Source organism: Phyllopteryx taeniolatus, chromosome 13, assembly GCF_024500385.1.
Source record: "Phyllopteryx taeniolatus isolate TA_2022b chromosome 13, UOR_Ptae_1.2, whole genome shotgun sequence".
Taxonomy (NCBI): domain Eukaryota; kingdom Metazoa; phylum Chordata; class Actinopteri; order Syngnathiformes; family Syngnathidae; genus Phyllopteryx; species Phyllopteryx taeniolatus.
The window spans coordinates 26,539,491-26,557,861 of NC_084514.1; the positions used below are offsets into that span (position 1 = coordinate 26,539,491).

The 18,371-nt window shown below is 42.5% G+C and overlaps 1 protein-coding gene across 1 annotated transcript in view; it reads left to right on the plus strand.

Moving 5' to 3' along the window:
- setd3 (SET domain containing 3, actin histidine methyltransferase) overlaps positions 1 to 18,371 on the plus strand; it is a 119,323-nt gene that overhangs the window by 57,650 nt on the left and 43,302 nt on the right. The window contains 1 exon segment of the mRNA XM_061794983.1: positions 5,307 to 5,421. Coding sequence (XP_061650967.1) covers positions 5,307 to 5,421 — 115 coding nt within the window.

Sequence of the window (18,371 nt, forward strand, 5' to 3'; positions counted from 1 at the left end):
GAGAAAGTTGAGGAAATTCAGTTGTACAGCCGGGTTCATGACCCTGGTCCTGCATGCTTCTTCTCCTGTCCTTGCCCTGTTCTATCTTGTCCTGTCGTTCCCTCACAGGGTGTAGCACTACAGCCCCATGCAACACTCATATTTAACGTTTCATTGTTGTAGATAATGTAATGATTTACTTCACTCATCCTGTTTACAATTAGTACTTTGTCTCGTCTTTGTTTCGTTCTGCCTTCTAGAAACTTTGTTCTGTTTGATTGATTAAGTCTGATTCTCAATAAATCTCAATTATAATACCACAGCGGAAGCTTAAGAACTCCGCTGTGACACAATAAAACTGTTTCGGCATAAAAGGGATACAGATTTTCCATTCTGCTTGACCTAACAGCCGAACAGGACAAAAAAAAAAAAAGACTGAGAAAGTTGAGGAATGCTCATCAAACACCTGTTTGGAACATCCCGAAGGTGAACAGGCTTATTGGGAACAGGTGGGTGCCATTATTGGGTATAAAAGGAGCTTCCCTGAATTGCTCAGTCATTCACAAGCAAAGATGGTACGAGGTTCACCTCTTTGTGAACAAGTGCATGAGAAAATAGTCGAACAGTTTAAGGACAATGTTCCACAACATACAATTGCAAGGAATTTAGGGATTTCATCATCTACGGTCCATGATATCATCAAAAGGTTCAGAGAATGTGGAGAAATCACTGCATGTAAGCGGCAAGGCCGAAAACCAACATTGAATGCCCGTGACCTTCGATCCCTCAGGCGGCACTGCATGAAAAACCGACCTCAATGTGTAAAGGATATCACCACATGGGCTCAGGAACTCTTCAGAAAACCAATGTTATTAAATACAGTTCGGCGCTACATCCGTAAGTGCAACTTAAAACTGTACTATGCAAAGCCAAAGCCATTTATCAACAACACCCAGAAACACCGCCGGCTTCTCTGGGCCCTAGCTCATCTAAGATGGACTGATGTAAAGTGGAAAAGTGTTCTGTGGTCCGACGAGTCCACATTTCAAATTGTTTTTGGAACTTGTGGACGTCGTGTCCTCCGGGCCAAAGAGGAAAAGAACCATTCGGACTGTTATGGACGCAAAGTCCAAAAGCCAGCATCTGTGATGGTATGGTGCTGTGTTAGTGCCAATGGCATGGGTAACTTACACATCTGTGAAGGCACCATTAATGCTGAAAGGTACATACAGGTTTTGGAGAAACATATGCTGCCATCTAAGCAACGTCTTTTTCATGGACGCCCCTGCTTATTTCAGCAAGACAATGCCAAACCACATTCTGCACGTGTTAGAACAGCGTGGCTTCGTTGTAAAAGAGTGCGGGTACTCGACTGGCCTGCCTGCAGTACAGACCTGTCTCCCATTAAAAATGTGTGGCGCATTATGAAGCGTAAAATACGACAACGGAGACCCCGGACTGTTGGAACAGCTGAAGCTGTACATCGAGCAAGAATGGGAACAAATTCCACCTATAAAGCTTCAACAATTAGTGCCCTCAGTTCTCAAACCCTTATTGAATGTTGTTAAAAGAAAAGGTGATGTAACAAAGTGGTAAACATGACCCTGTCCCAGCTTTTTTGGAACGTGCTGCAGCCATAAAATTCTAATTTTATGATTATTTGCTAAAAACAATAAAGTTTATCAGTTTGAACATTAAATATCTTGTCTTTGTAGAGTATTCAATTAAATATAGGTTGAACATGATTGTATTCTGTTTTTATTTAAGCTTAACACAACGTCCCAACTTCATTGGAATTGGGGTTGTATGTTTGTTAAGTGAGTACATTTTATAGACATTAATAGACAACTGTGAAAATGTCCTGTTCATCAAAGCTCCTGAGTTTCCTCAGCAGGAACAGGCGTTGCTGTGTCTTCTTGTACACGGAGTCTGTGTGCTGAGAGAAGGACACGCATCAATGTGCCCAGGTATCACATGGCCTCTCTACCTGTACAACTGTGCCCATTCAGCCTCAGAGTTTTAAAGAGAGGTTGGGTGAAAATGTTCGCATCACCCCACAACACAGCTCACATTGGTCTTTGAGATGTGAAGCTCCAAAGAGGTCTCTTTTATTCACAGCATCAGGATGTTGATGCTGTGGATAGCCAGAGAAATGTGGTCCTTGATGTGGGCTACCAGGGTCATATTGTCTGCATTATTTAAAAAAGGGGCAATGTTACTGTTGTTGTTTTTCTGTTTGTGAAAATGGGAAATAAAATCGGTGCTAAAAACATAACCCAGTGTTTAAATCATATTATTGGATTAAGAACCATTTACCTTTACTGAAACTGTACTTGGTCAAGACTATCCACCCGCAGAGCAGTGAGTTGATTACTCACCACCCTCACAATAGACTTGGAGGACATGGATGTGAATTCCATGGGTCACAAGTCCATATTCTTGCCGTTATATTTTTTTGGCACCCGTGGAAGCTTGGACACCTTCCACCTTCCTGGGAGGCAGCTGGAGTCAAGTAGATACTGGAATAGCTGAGTGAGACATCACCCATAGAACTGAACATTACCTTAGCATCTTGTCCCTGAGCTTTTCTGAGCCAAACACTTTGTGAATGTTGACGCAGCCCAGTATATATGTAACCTTTATCTACTGTGATTGATGGACAGTTACTGCTGGTAAGGGTCCAGTCTTTCTAAGGGCACTTAGGTCAAGCTGCTCTGCCAAGGTGGTGGGGTCAGAGCATTGTTTAAAGGGCTCTGTCCATCATCATGTTAAATCCCTGGCATGCCTCCCTTGCATTGCCTCTGGTGATTATTATTATTTTTTTCCCCTCCATGTTGTTTTTATAGTGGAGTTTGGCCAGCCTGGTCAAGTCAAGTTTATTTGTACAGCCCTTAATCAAAAAGAGTATCAAAGGGCTTCACTGGCCCACAGTTTACAAAGATCGGCACCATCCACTGATCGAAACCTCACAGCCAGGCAAGGGAAAACTCCAAACCCTATTTGGTGAAAAAAAAAAAAGAAACCTTGTGGGGGACCACAGATGGAGAGATCCCCCTTCCAGGATGACCAGGCTTCAATGGATGCCGAGTGGGCGACATTTATCACATAATATGGTGCTGTAAAATGTTAGCCAAAAGTCAGTCAGTGCAGAATCCATCCGGCAACAACCTCATATTCGATTATCGCCACCTAGTCCCCTCTCCAAACGGGAGTGGAGGGGTGAGGCGAGAGGAGAAGCACCTCCAAATCTGAACACATACTTGAATTGATTGCCAAAGTGTAAAAATGAGTCCTAAGTCTAGATTTAAACATTTCTACTGAGGTAGCCCTCAAATTTTTGCGGGTAGGACATTCCAGAGTACTGGAGCCCAAATAGAAAATGCTCTAGAACCTACGGACTTCTTTTTAGCTGTCGGAGTCACCAAAAGACCAGCATGTTGCCAACGCAGGTTTCGGAACGGAACATATTCTACCACGTAATGTTTTATGAGTAGTAAAAAAATAAAGTTAAGCAACTGAAGTTGTACATCAAGCATGAATGGGGAAAGAAATTCCCCCTACAACGCTTCACCACTTAGTGTCCTCAGTTCCCAAACAACGATTGAGTGTTGTTAAAAGGAAAGGTGATGTAACACAGTGGTAAACATTCCCCTGTCCCATCTTTTTTGGAACGTGGTGCAGGCATCAAATTCTAAGATAATCATTATTTGCTAAAAACAGTAAAGTTTATTATTATTATTAATCAGTTTATTTGAAAGGGGACAATGCAATTTCATAAAACACATGAAGTACATATGGTTAAAAAAGCCAGAATTAACCAGAAGGCTAGTTTTCATCTGTAGTCCCCTGGCTATGATGTAAAAAAGCAGTAAAATACATCTACAAGACAATATAATACAGGATACATAATCAAACTAGTAGCGGCACGGTGGCCGACTGGTTAGAGCGTCAGCCTCACAGTTCTGAGGTGCGGGGTTCAATCCCCGTCCCCGCCTGTGTGGAGTTTGCATGTTCTCCCCGTGCCTGCGTGGGTTTTCTCCGGGCACTCCGGTTTCCTCCCACATCCCAAAAACATGCATTAATTGGAGACTCTAAATTGCCCGTAGGCATGACTGTGAGTGCGAATGGTTGTTTGTTTCGATGTGCCCTGCGATTGGCTGGCAACCAGTTCAGGGTGTACCCCGCCTCCTGCCCGATGACAGCTGGGTTAGGCTCCAGCACGCCCGCGACCCTAGTGAGGAGAAGTGGCTCAGAAAATGGATGGATGGATAATCAAACTATACTATTAAGAGAGAATAAAACCACAAATTTTTTGATCATAACAAAAAAACAACATAACATACTTGTCTTTTAGTGTTGGCAGCTATAGGTGTTAACTAGCCACATTTTCAGTTTTTTTGTGAAGGCCTTGTATGTTGTAAGCAGTTTAACCTCCTCAGGTACTGCGTTCCACTCACCAGCGCTCCTCACTGACCAGGCTGACTTACTGAAAGTGCTCCTGCGCAGAGGAATGAGACAGTCACCTCTGACAGAGCCTCGAGTGACACGCTCAGAGCTGAGTTTCTTTGGCTGATGAACTCAGCCAGAGGAGCTGGGGCCAAATCATGCAGTACTTTCTAAATCAAATTTAAATCTGCAAATATGTGAAGACTGTCCCAGTTTAAAAGACTATATATTTTTAAAATTGCACAGTGATGATAGTGCCTTGGTTTTTTATCCATCACTTTAATTACTTGTTTGTACAAAACTTCCAATGTTTTTTTTGCATTCTGACCAGCCTGGGACCAACTGGTTATGCAATAGTTAAAGTGACTAAGAATCACTGAATGCAAGTAAATTTTTGCGGCTTCAGTTGACATTTCATTTCGAATTGCATGAAAATTTGCGAGGTTTCATTTGATATTTTTACACAATTTGTCAATATGGGCTTTAAAGGAAAGCTGTGAATCTATTATTAACCCAAGATATTTGTATTGGCTGACAATTTGAATTTTTTTCTCCATTAACAAGTATGTGACAAGTATGTTTATCAGTTTGAACATTAAATATCTTGTCTTTGTAGTGTATTCAATTAAATATAGGTTGGGATTTGCAAATCATTGTATTCTGTTTGTATTTAACGTTTTACACAACATCCCAAAATCATTGGAATTGGGGTTTGTACTTTAGTTCATAGTCTGTGAACAGTTGATTGTTGGAGGGCTTGCATGATATGCTTAGTTTAAGTTCAATGTCCAAGCTAAAAAAAAAAAAAAAAAAAAAAATCATTTTTACGAGAGTCAATAGTCACAATTCCTTTCAGTGGAATGATTTTGATTGTTCTACAGGTGGGCTGTGTCTTCAGTCATGACCCGTCAGAACCAAATCCCTACTGAGGATGGCAGCAGAATCACACAGGCCCTCATTCCTCTTTGGGACATGTGTAACCACACAAATGGACTGGTAGGGGCACAATTTCCATCTCACTAAACATATGATTAATAGATAGATGTACTTCATTACTACAGACCAATATAGACGCAACCATCAAAATCAAAAGAAAAAATAAATACAAAAGCAGCATTTAAGGGGGACTCCGAAAAAAAATTCTGATCTAAGCAGGAATAAAAAAATGACAGATTTAAGGTGTTGCTAATTAGGCCGTGGCAAGTAACAATTGATAAAAGTATGGATATAGTCAAATTATGCCACACACCATACAACTAGTGCAAAGAGAACATATCACAGTGACAGTAATATATAATGAGATGTTAATTAAGGCGGTTTGCATGTTCTCCCTGTGCCTGGGTGGGTTTTCTCCGGGCACTCTGGTTTCCTCCCACATCCCAAAAACATGCATTAATTGGAGACTCGAAATTGCCCGTAGGTGTGAATGTGAGTGCGAATGGTTGTTTGTTTATATGTGCCCTGCAATTGGCTGACAACCAGTTCAGGGTGTACCCCGCCTCCTGCCCGATGATAGCTGGGATAGGCTCCAGCATGCCCGCGACCTTAGTGAGGAGAAGCAGCTCAGAAAATGGATGGATGGATGTATGTTAATGAATTATGATACACCCAGTATGTATTTTTCATGCAAAAACTGTTAATGATTTTCTGTATGCATGATAGTACACATTGAAGTCAGTTTGAACACGACGTACAGTTTAGGAGCCATGAATATACCTGTAAACGGGTGCACATACCAAATTTTGGGTGGTTCTCAAATGAGCACCAGAGGTTGTTGTTTGGTGGTCATTTTTTTTCCTCAACCCACAGACCTTTTGGATTAATTTACAGACTTAGAATGCCCGCGCAAAGTATGGCCCGTGGGCCACGTCAGTACTTGAGTTCAATATGGACCAATTGTCTAATGCGTAGATATTAATGTTAGCTGACTAGAGCCTACTCATTCTTTGGTCAACTGGCCGGCCACTTGATTAGGGACAGTGAACAAGACGGCAGCTGGCCGGCCTTGTCGTCACCGTACTTTTGTACACTAAATATTCTGAGCTCGTGTCCTGTATTTAAAAGATGGTTTTGCACTTTTTCGGTGGAAGGCTAATAAATATAATTCTGAAGAATGTAAATAGAGAACCGCAAGAGTCATTGTTTTACGTAACTTGAGTTCTCCTCGTCGCTTTTCATTTTTCCCTAGGTGTTGCTCAGTGGTGTCGTGTGCTGTGCAGTTGCCGTTCTCACGGGCTAATACTTTAGAAGCCTCGCACTAAGGCACTCGTCAGTGATCGACAGCAGTGCTTTTTGTTCGCTGAAACTTCAACTGTTTCATTTTACTTAAGGAGCATGCCGTACCATTGACTGGCAGATGGTGTTTACCCAATGACGACTGGGCCCCAGAAATACTGTACGGTGGCAGAAATATTTTCCCAGAAGTCCTGCCCATCCATGGCATAAACCCTATTGTCGCTATATTTAGTCACTTTTCACCATTCTAGCAACCGTAGCAAAGAATAGCGCCAACGCCAGCTGCGATCCTCATGTTGGCAACATTCATATTTCATATATAATGAATTGAGAGTCCCAACTATGAACGGCTATTTTGAGTTCGTGGTTTGTGCTCATAATGTAAATGTGTGTGTGTGGGGGGGGGGGGGGGTGCAGGCAAGTATGGAAATGTATGGAATTTTGATTCCATAAATTTCCAGGTCTGGAAAAGTAAGTGGTATAAAATGGAAATTGTTTTGAAAAATATTTGTTTCCAAGACTGTTACAACAGCTTTATTTTCTAAAGCTAAAATAAAATAAAATATAAAATGGAAAATAATAAAATGGCATATTCTCCCCTAACACAATGGTCTAGACCATTGTGGTCCAAATACAGCTATGTAACCTTCCCTCCTCCACACTTGTCCGACCTGCTCCACATTGCTACTCCAACTCGCACCCTCAGATCCTCCTCCTCCGTCCACTCGACTGTCAAACCTACCCGTCTCAGCGCCATGGGGTCTGCTCCCCACTTGTGGAACTCTCTGCTGCCAGGCATCCAAACTAAAAACTCAACCTATTCAAAACCGCCCACACACTGTTGCTCCCATGCCCTGTATGTTCATTTTTGCAGGTGTTTTATCTTCTCAAATTCTGTTCTTATCGTTGCATTGTGATGTTGTTTACAAATAAAATGTAGTATTATCATAACCAATGTCGAGAATGCGCCACATTTGGAATGCCACGTGACCAAACGGAAAACAGGCCTGAGTATGCTGTGCTAACGACCATGAATAGAAGACATTTTAAAGTTTGTACAGAAGCTCCGATCCGGTCTCCCGCTATAGGGCCTTCAGCTTTTACTCGTGCCGGAAAGAAGTGCTCTCAACTTTTTCATGGCTATAGGCAGGACCCAGACTGCTCACAAGGCTATCCACAAAGTGCCTTTTCGTTGCCTTATCACAGATCTGTGGCAGGCTGTATTTAGCTCTCCCCAAGAAAGATGTAATTAGTCCCACATATAGTAAATGCAGTTTAGCAAATAGCGTATCCACGAGTAGTCTCCTCCCGGTGGGACGTGCCCAGAACACCTCACCAGGGAGGCGTCCGGGAGGCATCCTAATCAGATGCCACAGCCATCTCATCTGGCTCCTCTCAATGCGGAGGAGCAGCGGCTCTACTCTGAGCTCCTCCCGGCTGACCGGGCTTCTCACCTTATCTCTAAGGGAGAGCCCGGACACCCTGCGGAGGAAACTCATTTCGGCCGCTTGTATCCGGGATCTTGTTCTTTCGGTCATGACCGACAGCTAGTGACCATAGGTGAGGGTTGGAACGTAGATCGACCGGTAAATTGAGAGCTTCGCCTTTCGGCTTAGCTCCTTCTTTACCACAATGGACCGATACAAAGTTTGCATCACTGCAGACGCTGCACCGATCCGCCTGTCGATCTCCCGTTCCATTCTTCAGTCACTCGTCAACAAGACCCCAAGATACTTGAACTCCTCCACTTGGGGCAGGATCTCATCCCGACCTGGAGAGGTCGGGATGAGATCTTTTCCGACTGAGGACCATGGTCTCAGATTTGGAGGTGCTGTTTCTCATCCCAGCTGCTTCACACTTAGCTGCGTACCGCTCCAGTGAGAGTTGGAGATCACGGCTTGAAGAAGCCAACAGAACCACATCATCTGCAAAAAACAGAGATTCAATACTAAGGCCACCAAACCGGACCCCCTCTACACCTCGGCTGCGTCTAGAAATTCTGTCCATAAAAGTGACAAAGGGCAGCCTTGGCAGAGTCCAACCCTCACCGAAAACGAGTCCAACTTACTGCCGGCAATGTGAACCAAACTCTGACACCGGTCGTAGAGGGACCGAACAGCAATCAATCAGGGGGTTCAGTACTCCCAAAGCACCCCCCACAGGACTCCACTAGGGACACGGTCGAACGCCTTCTCAAAGTCCACAAAACACACGTAGGCTGGTTGGGCGAACTCCGATGCACCCTCGAGGACCCTGCCGAGGGTGTAGACCTAGTCCTCTGCTCCACGGCCAGGACGAAAGCCACACTCACAACGTCCCGAGTCGAGGTCACCAGCGCCCCATCCCCACTATACACAGTGTTGATGGTGCACTGCTTCCCCCTCCTTTTTTGTCCTGTTCGGCTGTTAGGTCAAGCAGAATGGAAGATATGTATCCCGTTTTTAAGCTTCCGCTGTGGTTTCTTAGTGTTATAGTTGAAGTTTATTGAGGATCAGTCGAACAGAACAAAGTTTTGAGAGGGGAGAGAGAAACAAAGACAAAAGACAAAGCACTAATTGTAAACAGGATGAAAGAAGTCAGTCATTACATTATCGACAACAATGAAACATTACATATGAGTTTGTCATGGGGCTGTAGTCCTACACCCTGTGAGGAAAGGACAGGACAAGATAGAATAAGACAAGGACAGGAGAAGAAGCATGCAGGCCGTGAACCCGGCTATACAACTGAAGTGTGGTGGGATTAATTGTAAATTATAAAAGTCTACAGGACAAGACTATAAGTGAGGGGATACACAAGCGATTTGCATATTCATGAGTTATTTGTCGCAATAAGTGCGTGGCCCCACACCCAATGAAAGAGTCCCAGGGGACTACGGACACATGCAAGTGAATTGACACCGTTTTACATGCACAAAGACTGACAGAAGTGTCCTGTAATTGCTGTGCCCGCAGCCAATCAATCGAGGGGCGGGATCGGGCCTAGGGGTCCACCCGAGAGCAGCCCGGTGGACGGGACATGTCCCACACCGAGGGACCCAGGGTTGTCCGCCAGCCACACTGAGGCGCCCCGACAACTGGCCACCCAGTGGGGGCCGCAGGGACCCAATGCCACCCCACCAGCAGCCAGAGCGGGGAAATCAGGCGGGGCCAGCTGGCACCGATGCAGCACCCACGGAACATGAGCGAGTCACCATCACACCACCAATACTCCCCAGGAGGTCGCCCCAGTGGTTCCCCCCCACCCCCGAGATCAGGAAGGAGTGAAAAAAGTCCCGCCCACACAGACGCCAGAACAGCAAACACGGGGACAAGATCCCCACTCCATGCATGTGTCCTCTCACCATGCAAACCGATCTAAAATGTGTGAAAATAAAAAACAAGACAAACAAATAAATCAATAGAATAATAATAAAACAACAAACTCGACAACAAAGAATACAGAATTCTGTTTTTTACGTTCACACTTATGAAAATAGTCTTGTTATTGTCAAATGGAACCCTACCCAGGCTAAGGAATCAAGAGTCTAGATTTAGCATATTGAGGAAAGGTGACCACCTATCTACGTATATGTGGAATTGATTTTTTCGTTCTGCTGATATTTTTTCTAACGCAATATATTCTATGAGGAGATTTAGCCACAGATTAATGTTAATAGCTTGTTTGTTTTTACAGTTTAATAGAATTGTTTTCTTAGCGGTAGCTAATGCAACAAGTAATGATTGTGAATATTTATTAGGGCGGTCTATTCTGCTTAAGTCGCCAAGTGTGCACAATCTTGGGGAAAGTGGGATCCCGCAGTTCAACATATACAAGAGGTTTTGTATAACCGAAGACTAAAAGCATTGAATTGGTGTACATTCCCATATAGCTTTGAAAATAGGTGTCTCGGGTATTTTTGGTGCATTTCACGCATATATTAATGGAGAGAAGCCCATTTTATGCATAGTGTACTGAGTACGTTCTAAGGAGCACTTTATATTGTATAAACTGTAGATTCATTCTAAATGCATTGTTACAAATCTGTATCCAGTAGCTACGGTCAGTAGACATGGAAAGTTCTTCTTCCCATTTGGTGATTGGTAAGTGCATTGATTTAATACATGAAATTAATTTATAAACTTTTGAGACATTTCTTTAACTGTGCTGGAGAAGCTTCACTATTTGCTTGACAAACTCCAGCAGTTCGAGGGTGCTCTGGAGTGTCGGTATTCTTTTTTTTTATTGCTGATTTTAAGTTATTGTATTGAAAAAAAATTCCGCCTGTTATTTGGAATTCTTGGAACATTTCATCACGTGTAATAAAAACATTATTGTTCAATGGTTGTTGTAGGTGGTTAATTCCATGTTGTTCCCATGTACTAAACTGAAGGGGTATATTATTAATTTCGAAATCTGAATTATGCCAGATTAGGGAGAGCATACTAGGAGCTAATTGAGATCCTGTAGATTCTAATCTTTGCCACCAAGCCGTTAAGGTGGATGCGATTATTGGATTCTTGAAGCATTTATGGCGTTTAAGACTAGTCGAAATAAATGGGAGTTTTGGGTGTTTGATGTTGTTGCAGTCTTTTTGTTCCAATTCTAGCCATGAATCATACTCCTCATTGTGGTGCAACCATTTGATGAGGTATGGTAATTGGTTAGCTAAATAATAGTGTTTAAAGTTGGGACCATTTAGGCCTCCCTCCTGTTTACTTTTCTGTAGAGTGGATAGGCTGATTCTATTTTTCTCATTTTTTTAATAAAGATTTATTCCAGCAGAATCTAAGGTTGGAAACCAATTAAATGTGGGCTTAAATGGAATCATTGAAAATAAATAATTTATTTGCGGTAAGGTTTTTGTTTTTATTGTTGCTGTTCTTCCCAGTAATGATATAGACAAGTTCCATCCATCCATCCATTTTCTGAGCCGCTTCTCCTCACTAGGGTCGCGGGCGTGCTGGAGGTATCAGATGATTTTTTTCCAGAAGTGGTCTGTCATTTAAATTGGTTAGCGCTGTGATAATATTACCTTTAATATTAGCATTCTGACGTACAGCGGCAGCAAGATGTTCGGTGAATATTGCAAATAGCATTGGTGAGAGTGGACATCCTTCACTCTTTGTGAAGTAATCCTATTTGTGGTGACTGTCACTATCCAATGTATAAATGAATCTCCAAAGCCAAATTTGCGAAGTACTGCAAACAGGAAAGCCCAGTTAACTTTATTGAAAGCTTTTTCTGCGTCAAGTGACATGATGATTGCATTTAGATTTTTACGCTGTGACATGCTTATTAAATTTAACAAGCGTCTGACATTATTTGTGGAACTTCTACCTTTAATGAAGCCTGTCTGGTTATAGTGGATTATTGACGGAAGTACCTTTTCAAGTTTCGCTGCGAGGGCTTTCGAGATAATCTTGATATATACATTCATCAGTGATAAGGGCCGATAATTATCCGGGAGAGTGGGGTCTTTACCTGACTTTAGTAATACCTTAATTGAAGCTGTGTTCATATGGCTACTAATTCTACCTTTTTCATTTATCTCCTTGACTGTTCTGAAAAATAGAGGCACTAGTATTGGCCAAAAATGTTTAATGACTTCAACGGGCATTCCGTCTGGCCCAGGCGCCCGTCCCGATTGCTTTTTTTTTTTTTTTTTTTTTTTTTTTTCTTTTTTTTTTAATGCGTTATGTAATTCTGTGATGGATAAAGGAACATCAAGGCTGTCTTTAATATGTGTATTTAATTGAGGGATGTTTAGATCCTTAAAGTTAAAATTTCTTTTTGGTCTAAGTTGTTCGAAGATGCGTATAAGCTGCTATAAAAATTGTAAATAAATTCATTTATTTCTAATGGTGACTGTGTACAGTTGCAGTTTGAATCTTGAATGTCTGTAATGACTTTTCTTTATTGAGCTGAAGTTGGTTCGCAAGGAATTTTCCCGATTTTATTATTGTACTCAAAGCTAGTGTATCTTAACTGTTGTTGTAGAAAATCTGTTCATTTTGATAAGATAACATCTAATTGATGTTTTGCCTTTTGAAGTTGGTTTCTAAGCGTATCTGTCGGATTAATTGCATATTCTTCTGTGAGCTGTTTAATTTTTTCCTCAATTCCATTTTCCAATTTTTGTTCTTGTTTTTTCTTATACGAAGAATATGATATGATTCGGCCTCTCAAAACAGCTTTCCCGGTTACCCACAACAGCGATGGGGATATGGTTGGGGAGTCGTTGAATTTCAGAAATTCATCCCATTCCTTCCTCACGAAAGAATCAAAATCCGGGTCCTTCAATAGGGGATGCATTGCAGCGCCATCTTGGTGGGGGTCCCAAATTTGATTAAACTTTTAGATTGAGAGAAATTGGTGTGTGGTCGCTGATGATGATTGGATGTATTTTGGGAGTAATTCTTTGAGCTGCCGAATTGTTTGAAAGAGAGAAATTATTCTAGAGAGAGAGCGGTGAAATGACGAGAAAAATATGTATTCTCGTTTTGTTCCGTTTTTTCAGCCTACATATGTCAACGAGACCAAAGTCATCCATATACTTCTCTAGTATATTGGAGCATTGTGGCTGATTGCTATTTTTGAGATTATATAGCTTGTCGAGAACTAACCACGCTCGTTTACCTTTGTCGTGGTAATCCTTCATCAACGGGTACAAACCTTTACGCCTCTCGTTGATTCCCTTGGGGAACTGGACATCATAAACTTTTTAATTTGCTCCTCTGGGTCTTCCGGATCATTTTCTGGAATGCCGGAGAAAGCGATTGTCGCGCATGCTTCTTGATTGAATGTCCAACGTAGTTTCTTTCATGAGTTTATATTCCAGTCTAAGAGTTTGTAGTTCTGCTGACGTTGCCATCATGTTTGATCGAAGTGTAGTATTATCTAATCTTAGCTCGTTCACTTGGTGCGTGAATTCCAAGCTCTTTGAGTTTCGCGATCTCCTGGCGAAGCAAATCAAGTGCAATTGACAATTTCTTGTCGATTGAAAGGAGGACACTTGTCTGTATCTCTGTCGAATCAAGTAAATCCTCAGTTGAAGTAGAAGAATCAGCTTTTTTTCTCTTCAGCGGCAGCTCAACGCGATGGCTCGGCTGCTCCATGACAAGACGAGCACTGTTGACGTAGCTGTGTAGATGGCAAGTGGCTCTTTACAAGTTACCGCTGCTAGCAGAGCTGGCAAAGAAAAAGAGAAAAGAATGAAGCAGCCATCTGCCGTTGAAAAAGACTTGTGAAAAGAGAAATTTTATCTTGTAGTAGCTGTTTTTTTAAGACTATGCAGGGGGCGCTGCCATGTTTTTCGTCTTCGGAAATCACGCAATCTCTCGCATTGTCACAGCATGCTCTCGCATTGTCACCCTTGTACTCTGCTTCCCTCTCCTGAGACGCCGGATGGTGGACCAGAATTTCCTCAAAGCCGTCCGGAGGTCTTTCTCCTTGGCCTCAACGAATTCCTCCCATGCCCGAGTTTTTGCTTCAGTGACCACCAAAGCTGCATTCTGCTTGGCCAGTTGGTACACATCAGCTGCCTCAGGAGTCCCACAGGCCAAAAAGGCCCGATAGGACTACTCCTTCAGCTTGACGGCACACCAACGGGTTCGGGGATTGCCGCCACGACAGGCACCGACCACCTTACAGCCACAGCTCCGGTCAGCCACCTCAGCAATGGAGGCACGGGACATGGTCCACTCGGACTCAATGTCCCCCGCCTCTCCCTGAACATGAGCAAAGTTCTGTCGGAGGTGGGAGTTCAAAGTCCTTCTGACAGGGGATTCTGCCAGACGTTCCCAGCAGACCCTCACAATACGTTTGGACTTGCCACGTCGGACCGGTATTTTCCCCAACCATCGGAGCCAACTCACCACCAGGTGGTGATCAGTTGACAGCTCCGCCCCACTCTTCACCAGAGTGTCCAAGATATGCGGCCGCAAGTCCGATGACACGACCACAAAGTCGATCATCGAACTGCGACCTAGGGTGTCCTGGTGCCAAGTGCACGTGTGGATATCGTTATGCTTGAACATGGTGTTTATGGACAATCTGTGATGAGCACAGAAGTCCAATAACAGAACATTGCTCGGTTTCTGATCGGTGGGGGGGCTGTTCCTCCCAATCACGCCCCTCCAGGTCTCACTGTCATTGCCCACATGAGCGATGGAGTCCCTAGCGGGAGCGCTCTCCAGCACCCCCTCTAAGGACATCAAAAAGGGTGGGTACTCTGAACTGCTGTTTGGTGCAGGGCACCAAAGGTGCATAGGTTTATCCTGACTAAATCTAATTTGAATTTAGCAGGTTGCCTATACAGCGGCTGCAATAAGTATTTAACACGTCACCATTTTTCTCAAATATATTTCCAAAGGTGCTATTGACATGAACATTTTACCAGATGTTGGGAACAACTCTATTAACCCATACATACAAAGAAAGTAGAACAAATAAGCTCAGAAATTAAGTTGTGTGTAATAATGTGAAATGACACGGAAAAAGTATTGAACACGCCAACTGGTATTTATTTAATACTTTGTACAAAAGCCTTTGTTTGCAATGACAGCTTCAAGATGCCTCCTGTATGGAGAAAATAGTCGTATGCATTTCTCTGGTGTGATTTTGGCCCATTTGCAGTCTTCAAATCTTGAAGGTTCCGTGGGCTTCTTTTATGGACCTTGAGTTTCAGTTCTTTCTATAGATTTTTGATTGTATTCAAGTCAGATGATTGGCTGGGCCATTCTAGCAACTTTATTTTTTTTCTTTGAAACCAGTTGAGAGTTTTCTTGGCAGTATGTTTTGGATCATTATCGTGCTGAAATGTCGACCTTCGTTTCATTTTCATCATCCTCAGATGGCAGCAGATTCTTGTCAAGAATGTCTCTGTACATTTGCCCATTCATCCTTCCTTCAATCATGTGATGTTTACCAGTACCATTTTCTGAAAAGCAGCCCCACACCAGCATGCTCCCCCACCTCCGAACTTCACTGTTGGTATGGTGTTTTTAGGGTGATGTGCGATGTCATTTCTCCTCCAAACGTGGTGTGCATTATGGCATCCAAACAGTTCAATTTTGCTCTCATCTGACCAGACTATATTCTCCCAGTATTAAACTAGCTTGTCCAAATGTTGTTAAGCAAACTTTAAATGAGCTTTGACATCTTTTTTTTCTGCAGTGGGGTCTTGCGTGGTGAGCGTGCATACAGGCCATGGCAGCAGAGTACATTGCTCACTGTTTTCCTTGTGACAACAGTACCTGCTAAATCCAGGTCTTTTTGAAACGCTCCACAAGTGGTCCTTGGCTCTTGGACAAGTCTGATTATTATTTGCACTCCTCTGTCAGAAATCCTGCAAGAAGCACCTGATCGAGGCGAATTTATGGTGGTGTGATTGGCTTTCCAATTACGTATTATGGCCCCAACCGTGCTCACTGGAGCAAGCTTAGATATGCACCTGTTTGCAATGCCATCGTTATCGTTTTGCAACAATTAGTTTGCAATAGTCTTGAGACTGCTCCCTGCTCAGATCCACGATGAGATGTCTTACAGTAACTCACACCTTGGCAATGACACCTTTTTGTAGGCCATCAATTAGGATGGAACCAGCTGATATTAATTTGCACTGACAAGGGGCTGGATTGCTGTTTGATTATTGATAGATTTTAGGTGTTGTCTTTCCATGCCCTTTTGCACCTCCCTTCATGTGTTCAATATTTCCCATGAATGAATTGAGAAAGGAACAAATTAGTTCATATTCATTTTCACTATGTGTTTTATATTTTCCTGTGTTATTTCACATTTCTACAGACAACTTAAATTTTGATCTTATTTTTCTCTATTTTCTTTGTATGTATGGATGACTTGGGTTGTTCCCAACATCTGGTGAAATGTTCAGGTCAATAGCAGCTTTAGAAGTATATTTAGTGATGTGTTAAATACTTATTTCAGCTGCTGTAAATGTAGCAGTTGTGATGAAGCTGCGCCTGTGACCAAGGACTAGGCCAGGATCAATCAATTTAAATGACTGACAGGATTAATCAAGTCATATAACCACTAAATAAACTGATAAGATAAATTTGTGAACCAATAATGTCCATATGCTGTACCCATATACTGTATTTCATGATGGACTTAATAACACTTGGGCTCTCAGGGAATTAAAGGAACAACAGTGACAGTCACCATGCACAGTTTCTTAGACATCACTGAGTACGAATCTTCCTCAGTTAGGACAGGCTTCAGAGTCCATGGTCTCTCTCAGTCGGTTGTGATCCCCCAGTAGCTCTGCTACCGCCAACACTGGCAGCATGTTCCAGGTCCTTTAGTTCAGGAGAGCAGGGGCTATTGTTGTTGACCATGACTCCATGTTGATTGTCACAGCAAGTGTGAATGGAGGTAAAGCAGATGACACATAAGGATGGTTGTGTTGCTCTTGCCTCTATTGTGGCCATTTGATTTTCTGGTAGTTGTGGTTGCCGTTATCTCCCTGGCGGGGCTGGGTCTGGATTTGGTTTTGACTCCATGATTCACACAAACCAGGACTGAAATGTCAATGACGCTGCCCCCGTCATGGAATGGATGCGCCTTCTCCTAGCTCTATCAGGCCAATTTGTATTCAATTTAGTGAGCTTTGTAAAACCTCCACACACACACACACAAATTTTCAACTTATCATTTTGTTTATTGTTTTCCGTTTCTTCTATTTTATGTGTAAAGCATATGTATACACAATCATCATTAGGGTCATCATTATTACAATTATGTACACTCCTCAGTGTTTCAATTACTAAATCCAGATAAAAGAAACGGGGTTGACACAAGGGTACAGATTGAAAGCCCAGAATTAACCCTTCTCAGATAATGTCATAATACAGCAATTTTGGCCTACAAATGGAGCTTTAGCACTATCTTCTCTCTGCACATCAATAAGGCAGCTACAAGTCTGTGAGGACAGCTGCTGACTCGTACCTCGAATTGTTTTCTGCTCAAATATAGAATGGGTATTTAAAAGGGGTTGGTAAAAAGGTACATACTGTAGATTTAAAAACAAACAACATACCAATCACAAAATTGTGAAAACTTCAGGAAAATGTAATCTTGGTATGTTATGCACTTCGAATGCTATCACTTTTGTGTGTATTAAGTGTGAAATCTTAACTAGTTCTTGGAATAAGTAGTACTATGAGACCTTTTTTTTTTTTAAAAAAACAAAACAGCAAGCGGCAAGGGCTAAGCCAATTATTTCAATGTATGAGACCCTGAGGAAATATTTAACCCTTTAGCAACACAGATAAGATTTTCCCTTTGAGCAATTTGAGTCCCCCCAAACGTATGTTAAGCCCTTTGTCATAACTAACTCATAGAGAGGCACAATAGTTAGGTAGTTTAAGTAGTAGTTCTTAATTGGCACTTTTATTGTTTATTTATTTATTCCCCAACTTCACTCCATCGGGATACAGAGGTTTCAAGTCTGTCCGCCCAAGGTGTAATCGGCTGCATTATTCTTCTAGCCTCAGTGTTGTTTGCTTAATTGAAACTTCTCAAGTCAAAATGCAACACTCTGCACTGTTTGTGACTGGCCTTTACTGGGGAACACCGAGATAGCAAAGTGCAAATCAGCTGCAACTCTATCCATTCCCTTCTGTGCTAGGTTCTTAGGAATGCCGAAACTTAGGTTTAATTGCACATTCACATCGCGTTGAAGGAATAATGCATTAAATGTACCAAATGAG